Source organism: Perognathus longimembris, chromosome 5 (genome assembly GCF_023159225.1).
Source record: "Perognathus longimembris pacificus isolate PPM17 chromosome 5, ASM2315922v1, whole genome shotgun sequence".
Lineage (NCBI taxonomy): Eukaryota > Metazoa > Chordata > Mammalia > Rodentia > Heteromyidae > Perognathus > Perognathus longimembris.
The window spans coordinates 36,891,731-36,913,852 of NC_063165.1; the positions used below are offsets into that span (position 1 = coordinate 36,891,731).

The 22,122-nt window shown below is 35.2% G+C and overlaps 1 protein-coding gene across 11 annotated transcripts in view; it reads left to right on the top strand.

Moving 5' to 3' along the window:
- Nucleotides 1-22,122, top strand: part of Bbx (BBX high mobility group box domain containing) — a 224,176-nt gene that overhangs the window by 124,041 nt on the left and 78,013 nt on the right. For 10 of the 11 annotated variants that reach the window (XM_048346546.1, XM_048346548.1, XM_048346557.1 and 7 more), the window contains 2 exons: nt 13,916-14,080; nt 18,804-19,046. In XM_048346546.1, the coding sequence (XP_048202503.1) occupies nt 13,925-14,080; nt 18,804-19,046 (399 nt within the window). In that variant the 5' untranslated portion in view covers nt 13,916-13,924. Of the gene's footprint in view, nt 1-2,584; nt 2,934-13,915; nt 14,081-18,803; nt 19,047-22,122 lie in introns of those variants that run through there. The other variant, XM_048346552.1, reaches the window with a different exon arrangement.

The following is a 22,122-nucleotide window of genomic DNA, read 5'->3' on the forward strand; positions in this document are numbered from 1 at the left end:
AAAGGCCCCTTCATGTTGTTGACGTGTGCATGAAAGCTCGCTGCACTTGCAGATAGGGAAACACTGATTTCAATTTTTGTATGTGGTGATAATTAACATCTTAGAGTTAAAAGTGATTTCTAGCCTCAGGTAACTTCATCTTAAGTAATAGATTCATTCTTTGTTGTTGTGCTGCAAGGTTGGCAATGGTACTTAATATTTTAGAAATGACGTGCCAGTTTTGCATTATTCTGCTAACCTGAAGCCCTAAAACATGTAAAAGTATCATGACGCACTGTGACTTGGCATGTGCATCTTTATACATGCTACCCTTAGCTGGCTTAGCAGAGTGGGTAGTGATTCACTGGTTTTCTGTAATACTTTTTGACACGGTCCCTGGTGAGTTGAAGCATGATGATATAGATAAACCCTGTAAAATCTTCCCAATTTAGATAGCTCACAGGTAATCACAAATAGAAATATTAGTTGATACAGAAGTTATATGACATCTTGATAATAAACAAGCCAGTTCCATAGAATTATCAAGTCTGTAGCAACACTTGAAAAATGTAGTAAATTAACCTTGCCTGAAAACTATAGAGGTGTAGTTAATGTAATCGAGGGAAAAGCCCTATGAAGTTTGTGGGGTTTTTTTTTTTTTTTTTTTTGCCAGTCCTGGGCCTTGGACTTAGGGCCTGAGTGCTGTCCCTGGCTTCTTTTTGCTCAAAGCTAGTATTCTGCCACTTGAGCCACAGCGCCACTTCTGGCCGTTTTCTATATATGTGGTGCTGGGGAATTGAACCCAGGGCTTCATGTATAGGAGGCAAGCATTTTTGCCACTAGGCCATATTCCCAGCCCTGTTTATTTTTTTAAGGAGGCTTAGTAGGTGATTCTCAATCAAGCATCCTACCACCTACCAGGGAGTGTTTAGAAACTTGTAAAACACTGTTTGTTACTGTGACTGGGGTTTCTTCCCCACCGCTTGACCACTGCTTTAGATGTTAACTCAGTTAAGGAGTGAAACAATCCTGCCCAAAAGATTAGTTCTACTTAGAATGTCAAAAACTCCCTCAAAGAGAAATGTGTATGTAAACACACGCATACACAAACATGTACATACACATTCATATGTATAAACACACAAAGACAACATACGTTCAAGATTCTTGATGCAATGTGATGAAATGCAAAGAGGGTATTTCACAGTTGGGGAGGAAAAATCATGCCTAGATAGGTAAAGTACATGTAAATCTCACTTTTTTGTTCTAGTATAAGGCAGATGTTGACTAATGAAGCTGTTAGAAATAAGGGTAAGGTTGGTGAAACTGGAAGAAAGAAAGATTATTGACTTTTAGGAAACCTTTCTTAAGGAAGGAACATTTATTAGTTTCCTTTCCATGTTTTCAAGATTACAGATAATTTGCTATGTGTTTTTGAACTATCTCTGACATTTGTTCCCAAGGTTAGCTATTTTGAGGACATACTTCATTTATTCATCACTTAAGACTGCATTCTTTGAAGTAGTTATGCTTCTTTTAAGTAGAGGCAAACCTGCCCCCCAAAAAATCTGTCATAAGAATAGTCACTGTAGCTGTGTGAATAAAACATGATGGGAACCATCTCTGGCTCGAACCATACCTCAGTCACTTAACTTACTTGGAAATACAGTGTTTTTTCCCACTTGACCCCAGAATAAGGCCCAACAAGCTAGGATGACTCTGGAATACACAGCCAACAGAGCTCTTAAATGCACCCTTAATTAAGATATGACATGCTGTGTCTTTTATTTCTGTGTGTATGGTTAAGTAAATGCTTTGCTTCTTAATACTCAACCTATAAAACCTTCCATAGTAATTGAATTAGGGATGAAAAGGGCCATTTGCTGCAGTTGCAGTAATTATGTTCTGAAGCAGTTAATTTTGAGCTAGTGTGAAGAGATGTCACACGATAACAGAAAGGACCGGGAAGAGAAAATGACTACCCACCACAACGTATTGATTTGGTACCTTTGAAACCCCATACTTTGTCCTCTGTTAAATTATATTTAAGATATTTGATTTTTAAAATAACGTATTGACTTTCTCTTTTGCTTATAAAACATGTCAGATGAGAATGACACTGAAAAGCCATGGAGACAAAATTAGGTTTCATCTTCAGTGTACGTATCTCGCCATATATCTAATGTAAACATTTTAAAGTTTATCTTCTGATAGTTTTTAGGCATAAATATACTTTCAGAGTCGGCTTTCTTTTTAATTAGAATCATGGTGTCTAAATGGCAACTCTAGTGCATATTGTGCATTCATTTTGCCATCAGTTTCTAATGTCTCTTTTTTCTAGAACTTTCTTCCTATTTAGTGTTTTTTGTTTTTTTCAATTTGTTTTAATTTTTGCCAGTCCTGGGGCTTGGACCTAGGGCCTCAGCACTGTCCCTGGCTTCTTTTTGCTCAAGGCTAGCACTCTACCTTTTGAGCCCCAGCACCACGTCCGGCTTTTTCTGTTTATGTGGTTCTAGGGAATCGAACCCAGGGCTTCGTGCATGCTAGGCAACCACTCTACCACTAAGCCACATTTCCAGCCCTACTTAGTGTTTTATTTGTATGGTTGCAATGTAGTGTGAACATTTTTAGAAAGATATTTCTCTGTGTGTTCATAAATATCTGTAAAAATCACTATTACTTAATAAGGATGAGAAAATTGTTTTCTTCATGGAAAAGAAAATTGCTATTTTGTTTGTTAGACAAGAAAAACAAGTATAAGGATTTATTTATAATCACAACATGCCTTTGCTGTGAGATCTAATGACATATACATTATTTGTTTGATTATCATTCTTTAATTCCCCCCTCTAGAACTTTGCTGTGTATGTTCTTGAGTACTACTTGTGCACATTCCTAGGTGGCTAGTACTATCATGAAATCAGCCAAGAATATACTGAGAGTTGACTTTATGGGTGAGTTTCAAACTTGACTTGGGGTTCATATTTTAAAAGAATTTTTTATTTTTCTTTCTTTTTCCTTTCTGGCAAAAGCAAAAATACCACTGCAATTGTAAGTTTTCCAATAGATATCAATATATCAGATCTTTACTTTGTAGAGTACATTTCTATAGGTGCGTCTCATTAATTTTATAAGGTTGGGTTGTAGTTTGTATAGAAGGTACTCTTGTTTACACATTATAATAATTCCAGTTTTCAGCCAAGAATTGCAGATTATCCTATGATTAATTTAGAACCTATTGTTTCTTTTTAGTAACTGAACTTTGTTTTTATTTATTTATTTTATTTTTTAAGTCAGTTTTAGGGCTTGAACTAAGGGCCTGGGCACTGTCCCTGAGCTCTTCTTCCCCAAGGTTAGCAACTCTACTACTTTGAGCCAGTTTCACTTCCAATTTTCAGGTGGCTAATTGGAAATAAGAGTCTCACAGACTTTCCTGCCCTGGCTGGCTTCGAACCATAATCCTCAGATCTCAGCCTCCTGAGTAGCTACAATGACAGGTGTGAACCACCAGTGCCCAGCTTCAACTGGGGTGGGGGGGAGGGAGAGAGACTTGAACTCGGATCTTTGTGTTCTTACCAGGCATATAGCAGGCAGCAGCACACAAGGAGGACAAGAATCTAAGTAGTATCAGAGCATAAGCAGCTACTTGTAGCATGACAGCTAAAAACTAGGAACTTGTATAGTTACATTTCGGTGAACATTTGGTTTGTATTTGGAACTGGGGTACCTAACTAAACCGTCAATGACAGCAGTGAGCAGTAAGATAATGCTTTCTAAAACCAAAGGCAGATAGTGTATTTAGAATTTATTCAAGGAATGCAACTTTATAATTACAAATCTACTTTAAACTGTAGTATTTTGTTATCTGTCTTCAAAGAACTGCTTGTTGATAGCCCATTTCCTGCCTTTCATCTTTTTCTCTATGTATTGACAAAGGGTTAGAGGCAGTATGCCATGGAAGTGAGGATCCTTTTTTGTGAATTATTTTAAAATATAGACAACTGATTTAGGCATTTCAGAAATAAAGTTGGCTGCTGTGAAAAGGCAGTTTTAATTTTGTGGTAGGGTTACTTGAAATGGCTTCCAGATGACTTCTGCCAAATCAGTAGCAGAGGTCAACAGTGCAATCTGCAGAGAAACTGGAGAACAGAAAATAAGAATTTATAAGCTTTCAGAACCACGGTGTTAATTTGGGCTTCAAGAGCCAAGAAGCCCGTTTTAGGAAACAGGAAATCCATCTAACAGGACAATATCTGACAGAGTAAAGACACTGATTTGTCAGTTTGAGAAGTTCTTGTTCTTGGAACCAACCTTGATCTACTTAACCTGAGGATATTTAGTCAGATGCTTTTTGCAAGGAATTTTGGAGGCAACATGAAGCTAGTTAGATGCCAAGTCACACTTGAATACAATGACTTTTCTAAATGAAACTGAAGGAAATGGGGAGAGAAGGAGGAAAAGTCAACCAGGATGGAAAATTATCAAAGTTCGCTGAAAATTAGATATAAAAGAGATACCCTTCCAGTTAGTTCTCAACCTACATTTTTCTTCATCAGCTCTCGCCTGTGAAACATCTGTAAGAAGATAATGCAGGTTATCCTGTCATGAGTAATGGAGTCTGATTTCCACTTTTCTATTTTCTTACTATCTGCTGTAAGTGATGCCTTATAGATATTTTCTCTGTGTCCTGGAACAATTGACTGGTTTTCTGTTGGGCAAAAGTCTCGATAACCCCAGGTCTCTCTTTCATTCTTCTTTTTCTCTCTGATTCTTGTCTATTGATTTTCAGTTAAAATTCTCAGTGTAGGTTTGTGCTTCTATATTTTTTAATCATTGGCTTTTTTTGTTTTGTTTTGTGTCTAGTTTGTGGTTGTTGGTGATATGCATTTCTATGAGATATGCTGTCATGTAGGAAGGAATCTTGAGAATTTTAAATTGCCCTCAAATAGATAATGTCTTATTTGTTCCATTCTGCTGTGACTTTTTTTTTTTTAGTATAATAGAATAAAATTGCCCCTTAGAAGCTTTTCCTGTATTGATACAGTTCATTCAAAGGCTGAAAGTGTAAAGGGGGGAAAATACTCAGAGTTCTTTTTGCGATCTTACTGTAATTAAATATGTAAATTTTAACATTGGAAAACAGTACTTCGCCACTTGAGTTTAATAGTACAAATTCAAAGTAACCTCAGGTTTATAATTTATTAAAATAAAGATATCGATCTCTGTCTATCATCTATCTATCTGCCTATCTTTCTATCTATAACATGTAACCATTTAGTTGAAAGGTACCTAAGTTTTATACCAACATCTAAAATAAGAATATCTTCTTATGGACCTCTATAAGACATTTTCCAATCTTTAAATTGGTGAATTTTTCAGCTCTCTTTCGATTCTAAGTAGTGTTAAGGTGGGTTAAGTGGTTTAATGCTAACTAACCCACTAAAGTTGTAATGATCTAACTTGTGGGAGCTTAACATTGTAATAAATTATACATTGAGTTATGTTTAAAATAAAAATTACTTATTAACTGTAACATTACTTTAAAATGGACTTTTTACTTAGAAATGGACTTTCCAAGGAGGGGACAACATTTTTCTGCATACCATTTAAATAAGATGTTGGGTAAAGTTCTATTCATGACATAATTTCATTCTTTTTGACAGAATAAACACTCCATTTTCTTCATATGCCATGTTTTCTTTATCCATTTTTAAGGAGTATTATTTTGAAATCTATCAGCTATTTGGGCATATATATGTGAGGACATTTTCTTTTTTAAAAAATTTACTTTTATTTTGTTGTTAAGGTGATATACAGAGGGGTTACAGTTACATAATAATGAGTACATTTCTTGTCGAACATTGTTAGGACATTAAATTTGTTGTGAGTTTTTTTAGACTTAAAAATTTCTGGAATCAGCACAAGAAGTTGTATACTGCTCTAGGATTATGGCCTGTGTGTAGAAGGTCCTTCCCTACATGCAAACTTTGATGATACTAGTAAAGTATGATATCTCTATTGTGTTTGGTATAGAAGGCTGAATTTAGGTAAAATACTGAGGAGTTATGTGATTTGTTCTACCTCTGCCTGTCAGGAAAATTAGGTGGAGATGAATGTGCTCTCCACGAGTAAAGTGCATTTGATTTGAATGAGTCAGTACTCATGAGCTGTCAGTCATAAGCACTTATGAAAGTACTTTTGAGAGCAGCAGCAACAGTATTTACAAAATGCAAAGCAGAGTACATTTTGTTACAGACGTGTGATGACTGTTTTCTGACTCCTTCCTTTTTCATTCTATTTAACATAGGTAAATTTACACTAAGGACAGTTTTGTGATATGAATAGAAGTGTGCAGATCCTCTCAATACTGAGACACTAATGAACTGCTAAAAAGTTGTTGAGTTTCCTTCCCAATGTAAATACATCGATTAAAAACTAGTCATTGACACAGAGGTAAGGAAGTACCTATGTTTTGGAATTAAAGTTCAGTCCTTAAGATGGCATCACTAATTGGAATATTTGATGCCATTTGAAAAATTGTGTCTCTCTGAAATGTAAAATGGGCTGCATTATATCTCCCCCCACACATTAGCATTAAAACAGAATTTTTTAGATATGTCAGAAAAATGCCTAGTTTTACAATGACTATAAATATAAATTGACTATCCATTTTTTAAAAAGAAAAACAAAGCACTATGGAGTTAAAACACAGTATGTGAACTCATTGGTAGCTCTCCAGTTCCTGTTGTTGATTATATATTCCACACTAACTTTTTGGCTTTGACAAATCAATGTCTAAATGAGAGCGTTCCCTCTTCCTGTCCCCTTGACATAATGCAACATCTAAACATGGAGAGACTTGGTTAGATACTCATTACAGAGTTCACCAAGAGACTCCAGGAAGAAAGGAATTGAATTAATAAAGGTTGATCTCACTAAAGAATTTGGCTTATGGGAAGAATGATGATGAATTTGAAAATTTCTGGGTTTAACTGAATGTGCAGATGATTTGTATTTCCCGAAAATTAGCTAGCACCATGCCTTAATGATGCAGAATAGCTTCTTAAGCTCTTTCCCCAAGTTTGTATAATTTATAATTGCCTTATTGAGGAGCTTTTATTTTCTTGAAGATAGTTTTTATATTTAAGTATCATGCTAGGGGATAAAGATTTGGCCAGCAGAGGGAGTGGATTTATGTAAATCGGGCTGTGAAAAATACTTAAAGTCTTAAGATACTTCAGTAAACATTTAGCTTATAGGGCAAGTTTTACATTTCATACCATACATTTAGAGAATAAAAAGTAGCTTTGGGGGACATATTAAAACTTTATTTGTATTCTCACTCTGGTAGTTGTTTTAAAAGGACAAAAGGCAAAGTAATAGGCAAGTAGGAATTGTGGGTTTTTTTTTGTTGGTAATTCAGTGAAGTCATTTTTAAACAGTCACTAATTCAATTTAGTTATTTTAAAACAAATTCATAAATCTAGTTTACAAACATGCTTTCAGTATGTGGTCTTAGAGAGAGCACATTCAGTTCAAACGCCTAAAAAAATCTTAACTTGAAAGAAATACAAAAGGATTAATTATTGATATTATTAATGGAGCACTTACATTTTATTTCATATATATTGAACTGGGAAATTAGACTATATTTAAAGAAAAAAGTTTCACCAAATATGAAGCAAGTATAAATGTAAATGAGTAATACCACTCTACTCAGTGTAACTAATTTCCTTGGCAAAGGTTCAGATTCATTAATCTCATAAATTTTCAAGCACTTTATAAATAAATGCATATTCAAGTCAGTCTTCTAACATTTTTGAATTGAGGAATCTAAAAATAAGCAACGATCTACCTTCATGCAGTTTGAAATCTTGTAAATTACGAGGTAATTTTGGTGTGGCAGAATGTAAAGCAAGTGGCATCCAGAAGCTAAGGTAAGCTACTTGACTAAATGCTATAACACTAAAAATAGAAATAGCCAATCTTTTTTACATTAGGGAAAAAAATCAGTGTTTTGTATTTTGCGACCATTGAGGCTGGTAGGTTTTTCTGAATAAAAGGAAATGAGTTTAACTGTCATGTAAATGATTTGATATCTTTTTGGTGTTAAAGAACAGTAATTTAGGGATTGTAGCTGTTTATATAGATTGTTGATGCTTTCAGAAATTTTTACTTGTACATATTAGTAGCCATAGGGTTTTCATCATGACATTTTCAAACTTACCTATGTATTTTGATGAACTGTACTCATCTTTCTTATCCCTGACACTCTCCTTTCAAAACAATCAACAGGTTTCAATATTCTGTTTTCATCCAGGTGTGCTTCTATTCACTGTCCTTCATTTTTTTTCTTTTTGCTCTAGATTGTTGATTCTTAACTGAATCGTTTTAAATTAGAATTGAAGATAAAGATGAAAAATAGAAGAGAGTTAGATTTTATTTTTTTTTTTAGTTTTAAACTGAAAAACAAATGGTTCATGTAGAGGAAAAATAATTCTTATAAGCTTTGACTATTTGTTGCAAGTAGTTGAGTTCTGCCATATTAGATGAAATATATATCTGCTTCTGAAAAAATATATGAGATCATTCTTAAGGTTTAAAGGGAGGTATGTAAACCTGAACACAGGTGATAAAATAATCTTTGTTCACTGATGGGCATAGAAGTGGGTAATTATTTCTCTTAGGATTTCAAAAATATTCATTAAGAACTGTTCCTTTCATCACACCTGTTGAATAAAAACCATGTAAGTACGGTCACCAAGTATTTTACTGTCATAGTTAGGATATGTTATCTGAGTGGATGATGAGAATTTCTGAACTGTAAGTCTCATGTCCTTTCAGACTTGGGTACGTTAAGCATGGGTTAGAATAGTGGTAGTAGCTAGTGAGGAAAAGGAATAAAGGTGATAGAAATGAGTATCTATTTAGAGCTAGTGATTGTCATATAGAAAAGGGGCATACACTGCTTGCTTAATGAATATTCACTGTTCTGGACAGGCGTCTTAGCAGTATTTGACAACCTAAGTAGTATAATTTGATATTACTGAGTCTTTAAAGTACAGAGTTTATTAATATCCTGAGTTCAGTTATTGTAGAGCTGCATTCTAAACTGGAAATGTGACCTCCTTGAAGGAAGTCCATCATTTACTTCATTTATTGCATCCAAACTGTTAGCCTAATTGGTTCTCTCCTTTTTCTTTTTTTCTTTTTTTGCCAGTCCTGGGCCTTGGACTCAGGGCCTGAGCACCGTCCCTGGCTTCTTTTTGCTCAAGGCCAGCACTCTGCCACTTGAGCCACAGCGCCACTTCTGGCCATTTTCTGTATATGTGGTGCTGGGGAATCGAATGCTGGGCCTCATGTATATGAGGCAGGCACTCTTGCCACTAGGCCATATCCCCAGCCCCCCTAATTGGTTCTTGTTCAGGAACAAGAAGGACATTTAGTGGCAAAACAGTTCCAAGATTACTACTCTACCTCATTGTTGGTGGTGAGTTCTAGTATCAGAATCATGCTTTTCTTTGTCCTTTGCCAGTTTTTCCATTTTTTTTCATTTATTCTATCACAAATATAATTCCCTTCTAATGTTTTCTTCAGTTTGAAAATAAACCTCTAAGAAATTAAAGCCTAGTTAGATAACTGTAGATGATCAGTTGTCCAGTTTATAGCTCTAGATATTTTGTGATCATTTGATTTTTTTTTTTTTTTGGTCATTTTGTCTGAGATGTATTGCCTCCAACTTATTTACTCATTTATTTATATTTTGTCCATGCTAAAAATATACCTACTTGGTTTCTGATACTGTGCTAAAAGTTACCAACCTTATTTTTTCCCCAAGTCCAGCTGGCTTCTGGTTTGCAAACGTCACATCTCAGCTTAGTCTGCACCCCCTTTCTTTCCCACTCAGGAAAGGATATCTTGATTCAGGGAAATGGAAGAAGTAACAATTTTAGTTTTGAAGCTATCGTAGTATTAAAAAATAGTTACACAGGTTAGCACTGAGGTTCATATGGTTGTTGGAGACAGTCCTCACAAGTAACCAATTTTGGTGTCATGGTGGGCCAGGATGATGCCAAGCACAGAAAGAGAGTGTTAGAACATCAAGAAAAAGGTAGAGTAGGATATACCAAAATAATTATAATTCAAGAGAAAACGTGGCAAATGCAATTACCAATTCAAAGGTTTTCCAGTATATTTTTGGATAGGGAGCAATTAGTATTTGGAATATCAGAAAAACACAGTGTAGTGGGGATGGGACTGCCCACGTTATAATCCCAGCTCTGGAGAGGCTGAGTCAGGAGGATAGCAAATTCAAGGCCAATCTGGCTATATATAATGATACTACCTCAAAAATAAAAAAGAAAGAAAAGAGAGGTAAAGGGAAAGAAGGAAAGGAATATGGAAGAAAGAGAAGAAAGACAAGGGAAGATATTGTAACCAAAATACCTTATATGGACTACATGGACAGAATAAGAGCCAGGGATTCAAGATGGTGATGTATGTGAACCATGAATGTTTTTGTCACATGTGCTACCCATTAATTTGATTGAGCTTCTGTTTTGTCTTTAAATATTAAAATTGCACATGGGGCATGCATACTCTTGGATCAACCTTGGGTTGAAAATATTCGGGAAAAAAATAGTACATCTCTGCTGATTATGTTCTGACCTCTATGTCTTGTCACTAGTCCTCAAATAATACCATATAACAATAATTCACACAACATTTATACTACATTTAGTATTATAAGTAATCTAGGGATGGTTTGAAGTACAAAGAAAGGTACATGTAGGTGTTAACTTTCTGTTGCTGACCACAATATACTTGAGGCCCATCAAGTTATAAAAAATTTATTTTGGGTCACAGTTTCAGAAGTTTCAGTACATGGAAACTGCTCACTTGACAGCACTCAAAATGGAGAGAGAGAGAGTGTGTGTGTGTGTAAATTAGGTAGTGTAATGCACATAAAACTAAATAGCACACTTAAACTCAGAAACCTTGGGGCTAAAAATATATTTTTCTTTAGGCACTGGCAATCACTTCACCCCTTCCAGTTGATAAAAGACTCCTGACTTGCAATTTCCCATTAATTTCCTGTACTATTTTTTTAAAGCTGTTATCATAAAATATTGGGCCCTCAATATGTGCTTAATTACCACTCAGGCAACTTATCCTGAAATGATTAATAAACCACCAAAATAGCCATTTTCTTTTCTCTTGTTATACCATTGGTATTTTTAGAAATTCAGTTGCCTGTGCCAAGTTTTATTTGTAGATAGAATTGGAATTGTTAAATGATCTGTCAATTCGCAGGAAATCTTTGTTCTTTTAAGAGCATACCAGATAACTAGTTTCATTTAGAGTTTTTTAGTAATTTCTTATACTCTAATGCAGCCACACAAATCATGTAATTATTTGAGATATTCAGCAGTTTGTTAATAACAAAGCCATAGGGACATTGTTTTTTGCCCCCCTTTCTTTCTTTTGTTTTTGCTTTTTGGTCTGAACGTGGCTCTGAATAAGTTAATGAAGTTTTAAAAAAAAACAAAAATGATGACTTTTGGGTTTTATTAAAATGAGCATTTTATTCACAAGCCTCAATACAAACTAGCTTGCATGACCTTCAGTAGTAGATTAAATAAGTTGTGGTGTATTAATATTTTGGAATATTAGATAGTTATTAAAATGAAAACAAGGTTAATGAAGCTAGTGAAAAGAACATGATATACACAACTTTAAAAGTTTAAATGGGGGGCTGGGGATATAGCCTAGTGGCAAGAGTGCCTGCCTCAGATACACGAGGCTCTAGGATCGATTCCCCAGCACCACATATACAGAAAACGGCCAGAAGCGGCGCTGTGGCTCAAGTGGCAGAGTGCTAGCCTTGAGCAGGAAGAAGCCAGGGACAGTGCTCAGGCCCTGAGTCCAAGGCCCAGGACTGGCCAAAAAAAAAAAAAAAAAGTTTAAATGAACATATTTAGTAATGCATTTGTAAAAAGGTATAGACTACATAATTCTCATGTATATTGTAACTAGTCATGTGTTAGGCAAGCAGTTAGAGGGAGGTGATTAATAATAGGAGAAACTAGAAATAAATTCATATACACACGATAATTTACTATAAGATAAACGTATAGTACAGAATAAAAGTGACATTCTAACGACGCTGGGTTATTTAAGAAATAGTGTTGGGGGCTGGGGATATAGCCTAGTGGCAAGAGTGCCTGCCTCGGATACACGAGGCCCTAAGTTCGATTCCCCAGCACCACATATACAGAAAATGGCCAGAAGCGGCGCTGTGGCTCAAGTGGCGGAGTGCTAGCCTTGAGCGGGAAGAAGCCAGGGACAGTGCTCAGGCCCGGAGTCCCAGGACTGGCCAAAAAAAAAAAAAAAGAAAAAAGAAATAGTGTTGGTATTTAGGGAAAAAAGGGAGCTAGTTACTTGTCACTTCTCTTTATCAGAACTGGATTTTTCATATTGGATTGGTTAGGTCTTCAGATCTTTAGGATGAAGCTGTACATGCCCTAGGAAAATAACATGAGCGACTTTTGGTGTTTGGGTTTTTTATTTATTTGAAATGGAGAATAAACTCAATTCCAAAGAATATAGTTTAACTTTGGCTATGATATCTATGTTGTTTACAAGGATTTTGAGGACTGAATGAGAATGCTACATGCTTATGGATCCAGCATCCAGTTTTAATATGTGTTAAATGTTTCAGGGTATAACTTTGCAGGATGACCACACTCCTCCAGTGGTACCACCAGGTACCAACAACTATGTTTTTCGTAGTACCCATTCCTGAGTATTTCACTGTGTTGATTTTTTTTTGTTGATGTTTTCTTTTTACCAGTCTTGGGGATTGAACACTGGGCCTGGGCACTGCCCTTGAGCTTCTTTCGCTCAAGGCTAGCTCTCTACTATTTGAGCTAAAGCGCCACTTCAGTTCCTCTCTGTTTATGTGGTACTGAGAAATCGAACTCCGGGCTTCATGCTTGCTAGGCAAGCAGTCTAACACTAAGCCATACTCTCAATCCTATAGTGAATTTTTGCATGGGCATTATAAATGATAATGTATTTATCAAATGAATGAGAAATAATAAACCAGGAAAATAACAATTGAGAAAGCATATATGAACTCAATAAATTTACCTCTGGAATGTGAGCTTGGATACCCTAGAGAGGGAAACCTTTATTATATATGTTCTTATCATTTGAATAATCTCAACATGTGTTGCTTTTTAGCATCAAGAATAACTTTGCTTAAAGTCCTTTTAAATGATTTAGAACTTAGAGCTTCTAAAAGATTTATAGCCTGTTTGTTTCTTAACTATTTCAGCCAGTCACACATTTAAAAAATACCCTGAAGTAAAACTGGATTACATGTATAGAAATGTGAAGGCATTTTGCCTTTTTTTGACATAGATGTATATCATCTTACCAAATAGCTTTATTCTAAATCCAGACCCATTTGATTCTTATATATTACTCATTTGATAATAATACAAATATAGACTATCTTAATGTAGAATGAAAAATTCACTATAAAAGTTATAGTAAAATAGGAGTAATCAAAGAACTGCTGTGTGAGCCACCTCTCTGAGAAACTAACTCCCATAGGAGATGCCTTTCATCTGATGGAAAATGGAGAAACACTATCCTGAATAAATATAAACATAAGAACATAACCAGTAACCATCTTTTTTATGTTTTAAGTTTTGAGTAGATTTCATAAAAGACAGTTTTATTAGCCCAATTTAGATCACTAAAATAAATGTTTTATATGTGCTTATGATTCATACTGAATCTATTAAATGCTTGAGCTGGTAAAATAGTTTAGTCTTTAAAGTTATCCAGTTAAAGCTAACAGAGCAAAATAAACTAATTTTAATCAAACTTATCTCAATTTCTTTATGTTTCTCTGTCCTTTCCACAGGTTACAGTAATGAAAGGCAGTAATAGAAATAAAGATTCAACAGAAGAAGGGACTGGAAAACGACCGAAACGGAAGTGTCTTCAGTGGCATCCATTGCTAGCAAAGAAACTTCTGGACTTTTCAGAAGAGGAGGAAGAAGAAGACGAAGAGGAAGATATTGACAAAGTAATATTTCCATTCTCTATAGAAGTTTCAAGTATATCTAAACAGTAATACTATAAAAATACAGTGAACAGGTATAATGTGAAAGGTATGTTTTGTGTGTGTGTGTGTGTGTGTGTGTGTGTGTGTGTGTGTGTGTGTGTGTGTTTGCCAGTTCTGGCGCTTGGACTCAGGGCCTGAGCACTGTCCCTGGCTTCTTTTTGCTCAAGGCTAGCACTCTACCACTTGAGCCACAGTGCCAATTCTGGCCATTTTCTATATATTTGGTGCTGGGGAATCGAACCCTGGGCTTCAGGTATACGAGGCAAGCACTCTTGCCACTAGGCCATATTCCCAGCCCTGAAAGGTATGTTTTTAAAAGTCAACATAACCTAAATTCTATTTAATGCCTAAACTTATGCTTTTAAGATTAACCTTTAAGCATCTATTCATCCTAATAACCTAGATATAGAAACAGTTTCTTCTTAACTGGTATTTCTGTAAAGTTATGGTTGGCAAGTAATATTAAAATACACTGAGATAGGGATGCTCATGAAATTGGATGTGCTCACCTGACAGCCACTCTGTTGTGTTTTTGCCTAAGTGCATTTGTGTACTTATCTCCTATTGTATCCTTACTTACCCTCCCTCCCTCCCTCCCTCCCCTCCCTCCCTCCCTCCCTCCCTTCCCCCCTCTTTTCCTCCTTTCATTTCTCCATCTCTCTCCACTCCTTTCTCCTTTCCTACTGTCCCTCCTCCTTTCCTACTGTCCCCTCTCCTTTCCTCCTTTCATTTCTCCATCTCCCTTCACTCCTCTCTCCTTTCCTACCATTCTCTTGGTCTTCATTGCTGCTGCCTATGATAGCATCTAGTTGCCCTCACTCCCCCAGGCCTTGGTAATAACTCTGCCCAAGTTCCTTCTCTGAGGACATAATTGGTGGCAAGTATTGACATAACCAGCTTCTCAGCATTTTTCAATGAAAGAATTATCTTGCCAAATAAACAATGTCATAAAATTCCAAGTATTACCTTCATAGCATATATTATTTGCCACGTGTTTAGTTGTGTATTTTGTCTTCTCAGATCAGAGGAGAAGCCGAATAATAAGAGAAGCCTTGCCTCTCTTGTCATCTCTTGCTGGAACCATGAATGGTGCCTGACTGATAGTAGATACTAAATGGATAGAAAAAGAAAAGAATATGTGGATCACTACAAATTTTACAAGTATATGTTTTAATATTTTCAGGCCTTTGGCATACATTTGTCCAGTCTTTTGTTATCATTAGTAAACTCTCTTCATCTCAATAGGGATTATAAACATTTTTCTTGTTTCTTAGACATCATTTTTGGGTTCCCTTTGCCGTCTCTGTCACTGTGACTTTTCCACAGAGATGACAGAATCCAAAAGAAGTTACCCTTCTACCTCCTCTAAGCACCTGTGCACTTGTCTTCCACTGTACTTATCTTTTCTTCCTCCTTTCCTTAAGAGAACAGGTTTTATTCTTCCTTCTTTATTCTTCCATTACAGAATATTGTATAAGTAGACTTAAAGTATTTGGTTCAGTTTTGAGTATAAAAAGTTCAAGGTCTAGGGGCCCTCATCTAAATAGTTTTTCACTTTCATTTTATTATTTATTCATATATTTTTCACTCACTTTTCATCTAATTTAATGAGATCTGTATAACATTAAATAGTAGTTAAATTGTCCCCCAGTAGATGAATGAATTAAGAAAATGTGGTATATACACACATATACACATTTAAGGTGTACATGTACCATATTTATGTTCTATGTTTCTATCCAAAAGAAAGATATTGCTCCATTCATAAGGAAATGGAAAAAAGTCATATTAAGCAAAGTAAGTCAGACACAAAGAAACATAGGCTTCATGGTTTCCCTTATTTGTAACAATTAATATGTATCTAGGATAGTCCTAGCAGAGGATCACAAAGCTCAACAGCAATGTACATGTGACCATATAAAATGATGCTAATTGAAATGAACTCCTAAGATATGGAAACAGGAACAGGAGTTTTTTTGTTCTCTCCCCCCCCCCCCCCCCAAGTCCTGGGACTTGGACTCAGGGCCTGAGCACTGTTCCTGGCTTCTTTTTGCTCAAGGCTAGCACTCTGCCACTTGAGCCACAGCGCCACTTCTGGCCATTTTCTATATATGTGGTGCTGGGGAATTGAACCCAGGGCTTCATGTATACGAAGCAAGCACTCTTGCCACTAGGCCGTATTCCCAGCCCCTGTTTTTTTTTTTTTTTTTTCTTCTTTAATGTACTGTGTGAAGTTGTTTCTTTTTTCTTTATTTTTTCCCTTTCTTTTATTCCCTGTTATTGCTGTTTTTGATTTTTGTACAGGTATCATATATATATATATATATATATATTTATCTGATTTAGGAAAGGGGAGGGGAATCACAAAATGGTGAGGCAAAGGACAAAGAGGGAGCCAGTGCAACAGCAACAACAAAACTCACAAGGCAGTATGTTGGAAATGAACTTTACAACTTTCAAGGGAGGGGAGTCAGGGGAAGGAAAATTGGGAGAAAACAAAGGGTTACATTGACAAAATATCTACACATTTCTTTACTTATGTAACTGTAACCCTTCTCTACATCACCTTTAAAATAAAATAAAATTAAAAAAAATTAATGTTCACACTTGGCTAAATGAAAAATTGACAATCTTTGTCAAACCAAATGTTTTCTATTGATCCATACAATTCGAAACCACTTGGGGATTACGTACTTGCTTTTTTACTAAGGCAAGAATACATTACTTATAAAATGACTCATATTTTCTACAGCCTTATTTTCCAAACCCTATTCTCATCTTTTATGTACCAGTGCTATGGAACTGCATGTTGATACTCAAACAGAACTTCATATCCTTATCCCTGTTACTTTAGCTTCCTATGGACTCCCTTATACTTTCTGAAAATTCATCTTTCAAATTTTGGCTCAGACCACACCTTTTCTTTGAAGACTTTCTTATGCTTACTCATCATGACTAATCAATTATCTCTGTTTTTTTTAATTGCAATTATCACACTACTTTTTAATTTACTTAGTTATCTGTATTTCTTATACCTCTAAATAGTGAACTCCTTTTCTCAGTTTTCAACTTAAATCTTAAAATTTAGTAATGGAACGAAAAGCTACACTACCTCAGTTTAGATAATATAGTATCATTCCTAATTTTTCCTTAGCTGCTTAAGTTTAGGAATGCCAAATAAATGTCCTTTGAAAATGCCAATCATTGTTAACTATTATATACGTAACGAGAGTGATTAGTAGCCTTTGTTTTCAATAAAATCCTTAATGTATTTCCATGACAGGTCTGACTTCAACATTTTTGTATCATTTGTGTTTGAAGGTAGCTGATGATTAACCAATTTCATTTGCAATATGTACTTTACAAAAAATTTAAAAAATACCAAGTCAATGAAGGAAGTGGTTGGTCCTAGAAAATCTGCTTGCAACACCTGTCCAGTAAACATTGTGTAAGAGAAGATGATTGCCTTGTAATTGTGGTTCTCAAAGTATGACGACTCACCAATAGTATCCTCATACCTTGGAGCTTGTTAGAAATATGAATTCTTAGGTTCCACTCCAGACCTATACAATCAGAAAGTCCAAGAACAGGACCTAGCAATCTATATTTTAAGCATCTCCAGAGATTCTAGGCATACTCAAGCTTCAGAACTACTGCCCTTCTGCATAATATAGATTAGTAACTACCTTGATTCTTCTTGATTTTAACTATAGTACAAGAAAATTTTTAAATGGTCTTAGTACATATTTTGGATTTCTTCTCATGTTTCCAATAAACATCACAGAGTCATATTTCAGCCTTAGAAGATACTTTACAACCCTAATATTTCCTGAGATACTATAATCACATATGCATTAGGAAATTTAATCTGGAAGCCATATGTTGAAAGTGTTGGGAAGAAAATTAAAAAGAGAAAGACTGGACCATAGGACAAATTGGCAGTCAGTAGTAGCATTGAAAATCTGAGCTTTGTCAGAGTCCTGAGGACCTTGAACAATGATTAAGAAAAGTGCATAGGAAAAAGAGAATTCTAAACTGATTTTGAAGATTTAAGCCTAGAGGAATTTATTTATATTGTTGTAACATTTCACCAGACACAGCAGCTTGATATTTACAGGATTAAAGATGTATAGTGTAGTTCTTTCAAACAATCATGTATATATTTATTTTGCTTATTTACAATAAAAACTTACTCTTGTGGAGAACATTTAATGGACTATATTAGCTTTATCTTAGCTATTTTTATGGCAAGAATGATCATATCTGTCTGAAAGCAGTTTTTAAAGAGAAAGAGCTACCATTCATGTGTTTTGTGTGCGTATTATTCATCTTAAGACCTACTAACCACAAAATCAGTTCATTCATTTAGCATTTATATATTAATGTTATATCAGATGAGGAAGGAATCACCTTAAGAAAATTTTTGCCCTCAAAAGGCTCACTGTTCATTGAGAGACAAAAATGTAAGCAGTTACAACACAATGTAATATATGCTGTAATAGAGACATGCACAAGTTGCTATAGAAACTGGGCAGGATATTCACAAGTTCACCACCAACGATGGTTAATGATTTTTTAAAGTTTTTTTTTCTTTCAATGTTTAGGTACAAAACCAAAACTGATTGTTAAATCGACTTTTTTCAAGATGTGTTAACCACTTGGCTTTTGCTTTTTTTGATAATAGGTTCAACTTCTTGGGGCCGATGGCCTAGAGCAAGATGTTGGTGAGACTGAAGATGATGAATCACCAGAACAGCGCACCAGGAGACCAATGAATGCATTTCTTTTATTTTGCAAACGCCATCGCTCCCTTGTCCGTCAAGAACACCCTAGGCTTGATAACCGAGGTGCTACCAAGATACTAGCTGATTGGTGGGCTATTCTTGATCCAAAGGAAAAGCAGAAATATACAGACATGGCTAAGGAGGTAAGTTACAAGGATAAGCAGTGATGAAGATTATGAGTAACCAGTTCTGTAACTCCCATTCTATCAAATATGAAGCACCTATTGAAAGTCTAGAAGATGCATCCTGAATCTCAGGTGCTAAGTGGAAATTTAAGAGCTTTCTTTGTTCATGCTGTGTTCCAGTTCTACCTTGGAAATGCTGGTAGAGAGTCCCAAGAATAATTTATTACCAAATTTTACTAATTGTTTATATTCCCAGTGTTATAAAAGATAGATTTATTACGGATAGTTTACTATGAGTGGTGATGTATTTATTGATTAATGGTTTTTAAGTTTTTTAGGAACTCACTTTCTGCTGTCAGGCAATGCCCAGGTACAGATGCCATTCTGTAATGGTGTCATTAGAAAGAGTTGTTGACTTGTTCCAGTGCTAAGTAGCTTTGTGTTCATATATAAGTCTCATCATTGGGGCTCAGCTTCCTTTTTAAGTGTTTTTTAGGATGATGAGATTAGGCAAAGATCTCTATGTACTCCAGCTTTAACAGTTATTTAGAGATGTGTTTCAAATTGTTTCTGTTGATAGTAGTGCATCCTGAATATGAAAAATGAATGAATAAAGCTAGTAGAATAGCCTATACTGTGATGTTAATGCATGTAAACATAAACACTGTATAAGCCAGAGTTCGCAAGAAACATTTCCATACAGGAAGGCTGTTCATAGTGGTGGAACATTCAGTAATTATAAAATGGTAGCGGTTCCTAAGTTTCTTCAAAAGGTACATAGTGGTGCTATTTCTGAATAATCTAGAATTAATGTAAGATCACTGTACATTTAAATATATTGTGATTGGATTTATTGGAAGTAGGGATAAGCAAAGCTATTATCATTGTGGTTAAACTGGACAAGAGTAATTCAAATGTCTTTTTTTCAGAGTTGTTCATGAAGAAAAACTCCACCACTGAACATCTAATTAACTGGGGTGGGGGGTAGGGGGATGGGACAAAAGGACCTAGCAGGGATAAAAATTATAATTTCAAGAAATTTTACTAGATACCTTAGTATATTGTAAAAATAAATACTTTCCTTGCTGTGGTTTTATTGAATTGTTTAATAAGGCAACAAAATTTTCTTATGAAATGTTCAGGGAAATTTCAATCCAGAGTAAGCAATTAGTATAATTGTATGTAATTAATGATCACACAAAGCTTTAGGAATTGATTGCTGTTAAAGATAGAATTTTAACTATGTAGGGCATCTGGAAAATTTAAAATCAATTGCAGCAACCTGCAGCAGTTGTTTCAGTAGATTTCCACTAACATAACACTAATTAACAATAAAACTTTCTCATTAAATAGCCTTATATCCTTGCATAATCATGCTTATATGATAAATATCTGAAACCTCACAGGGAGCTGCATAAACTTCCTATAATTAAACTCTTGAGTTTGTTTGTGGATTGTTTTTTGGTAACAGCAGCATATTCACACTATACTATGTATACTATTTGCCTTCTCTTAAATACAGCTAATTTACAAACCCAATAGGTGGCCACTTTTAAGAGGAAGAAGTATTATTTTTGCACAGGAAATCCCTTACTAATTACTTAATTATGTTCACCATGTTTGCCATTGTGGTGCTATAATGAAATTGTTAATATGGTCCCCTGCAACTTTAATGTGAAGACCATAACATCTTACATTTTAGTTTGCCTTATTTGTAGTTGCTCTTATGAAAGTTTGTCTCCATTCTGGTTCCTTTGGAAAGATTCAGGTACTTTCAAAAATTTTCATACAATCAGTGTCTAGTCATGAATCTTACTAGCTCCAACTTCTTTACTCTGTGTCTTCACAGTTCTACTAATGTGCATGTAACTGGGCTGGTGCCTTTTGTGTTAATATTGCAGCCTTATTAAAATGTCAGTTCAGGCACCAATACTACTTGAGTGGTAGTTGGTAGTGATAGAAGGTCACTATCAACTAGTACTGTTTGAAAATACTACTTTAGTCACAGGTGTCACATACTGTGTCCTAGCTACTAAGGAGACTGAGATCTAGAGGACCATGGTTTGAACCCAGCTCAAGCAGAAAAGTGTGAGATTCCATCTCCCAAAATACTAGCAAAAAGCTGAGCTGGAGATGTTCGAGTGGTACAGTGCCAGCTTAACAAGAAGCAAAGTAAACAAGTGTGAGGCTCTGAATTCAAACCCTAGAACCTGCAGCTGTTTTAGATATATAACCTTTAAAATTTTAAGCTCCAATATTTAAATATTCTTTAAATATTTTTAAGTATAGTCTACATGTGACTGTGAATGATTACATGTGTTTGCCATTGTTAAAGCTCAGTGAGAAATGCAGCCATGCATCACTTAATGACAAGATCTATTCTGAGAACTTGTACTTAGGCAGCTTGATCAGTGTACAAGCACCATAGTGCATTTATACAAGACATTTTCATTATCAATAGGAATATAATCTTAGTGGAACACTGTTGCAAATTTGCTATATAGCTAGTTGACCAAAATATCATTATGCAATTTCTTTCTTTTTTTTCTTTTTTTTTGGTTTCCAACAAACATGTTTTAAAAGCAAGAATGATAAATAACAAGTATAAATTCCTGGAGATTTTTTTTTCTGTGAAAATGTCTTCTTGGCATTTCTGTTCCTCCTAGTTATCTTATATTCATTCATTTGCTAAGATGAGGCCCCATTCTAGAATTGATTGACATTTTCTTGAGTTATTGTCCAGTACTAATTTGTACTGTTGTAAAACACAATTGGTTGCGTGAGAGTTTCATGTTCTCTGATGATTATCATCCAAGCAATGAACTACGAGTAATCTAAAGTATACTGTCTTGAGGATTTAATCCAAATTGCTTTCTTAATTTAAGACATGTGCACGACAGAGCAATGTTTTGGACATTTACAGGTTCTAATTTTTAAACGTGTGGCTGACTTGAAGGAGGTACAGTAGCAATTTCACCTTTCCTTTTAGCATATACATGCATGTACAGATATTATAAATATAGGAATATAAACTCTTGATTTGTGCTTAGGATATTCCTGGAACCTTCTACTTGTTCATTAAACCAATGATTAC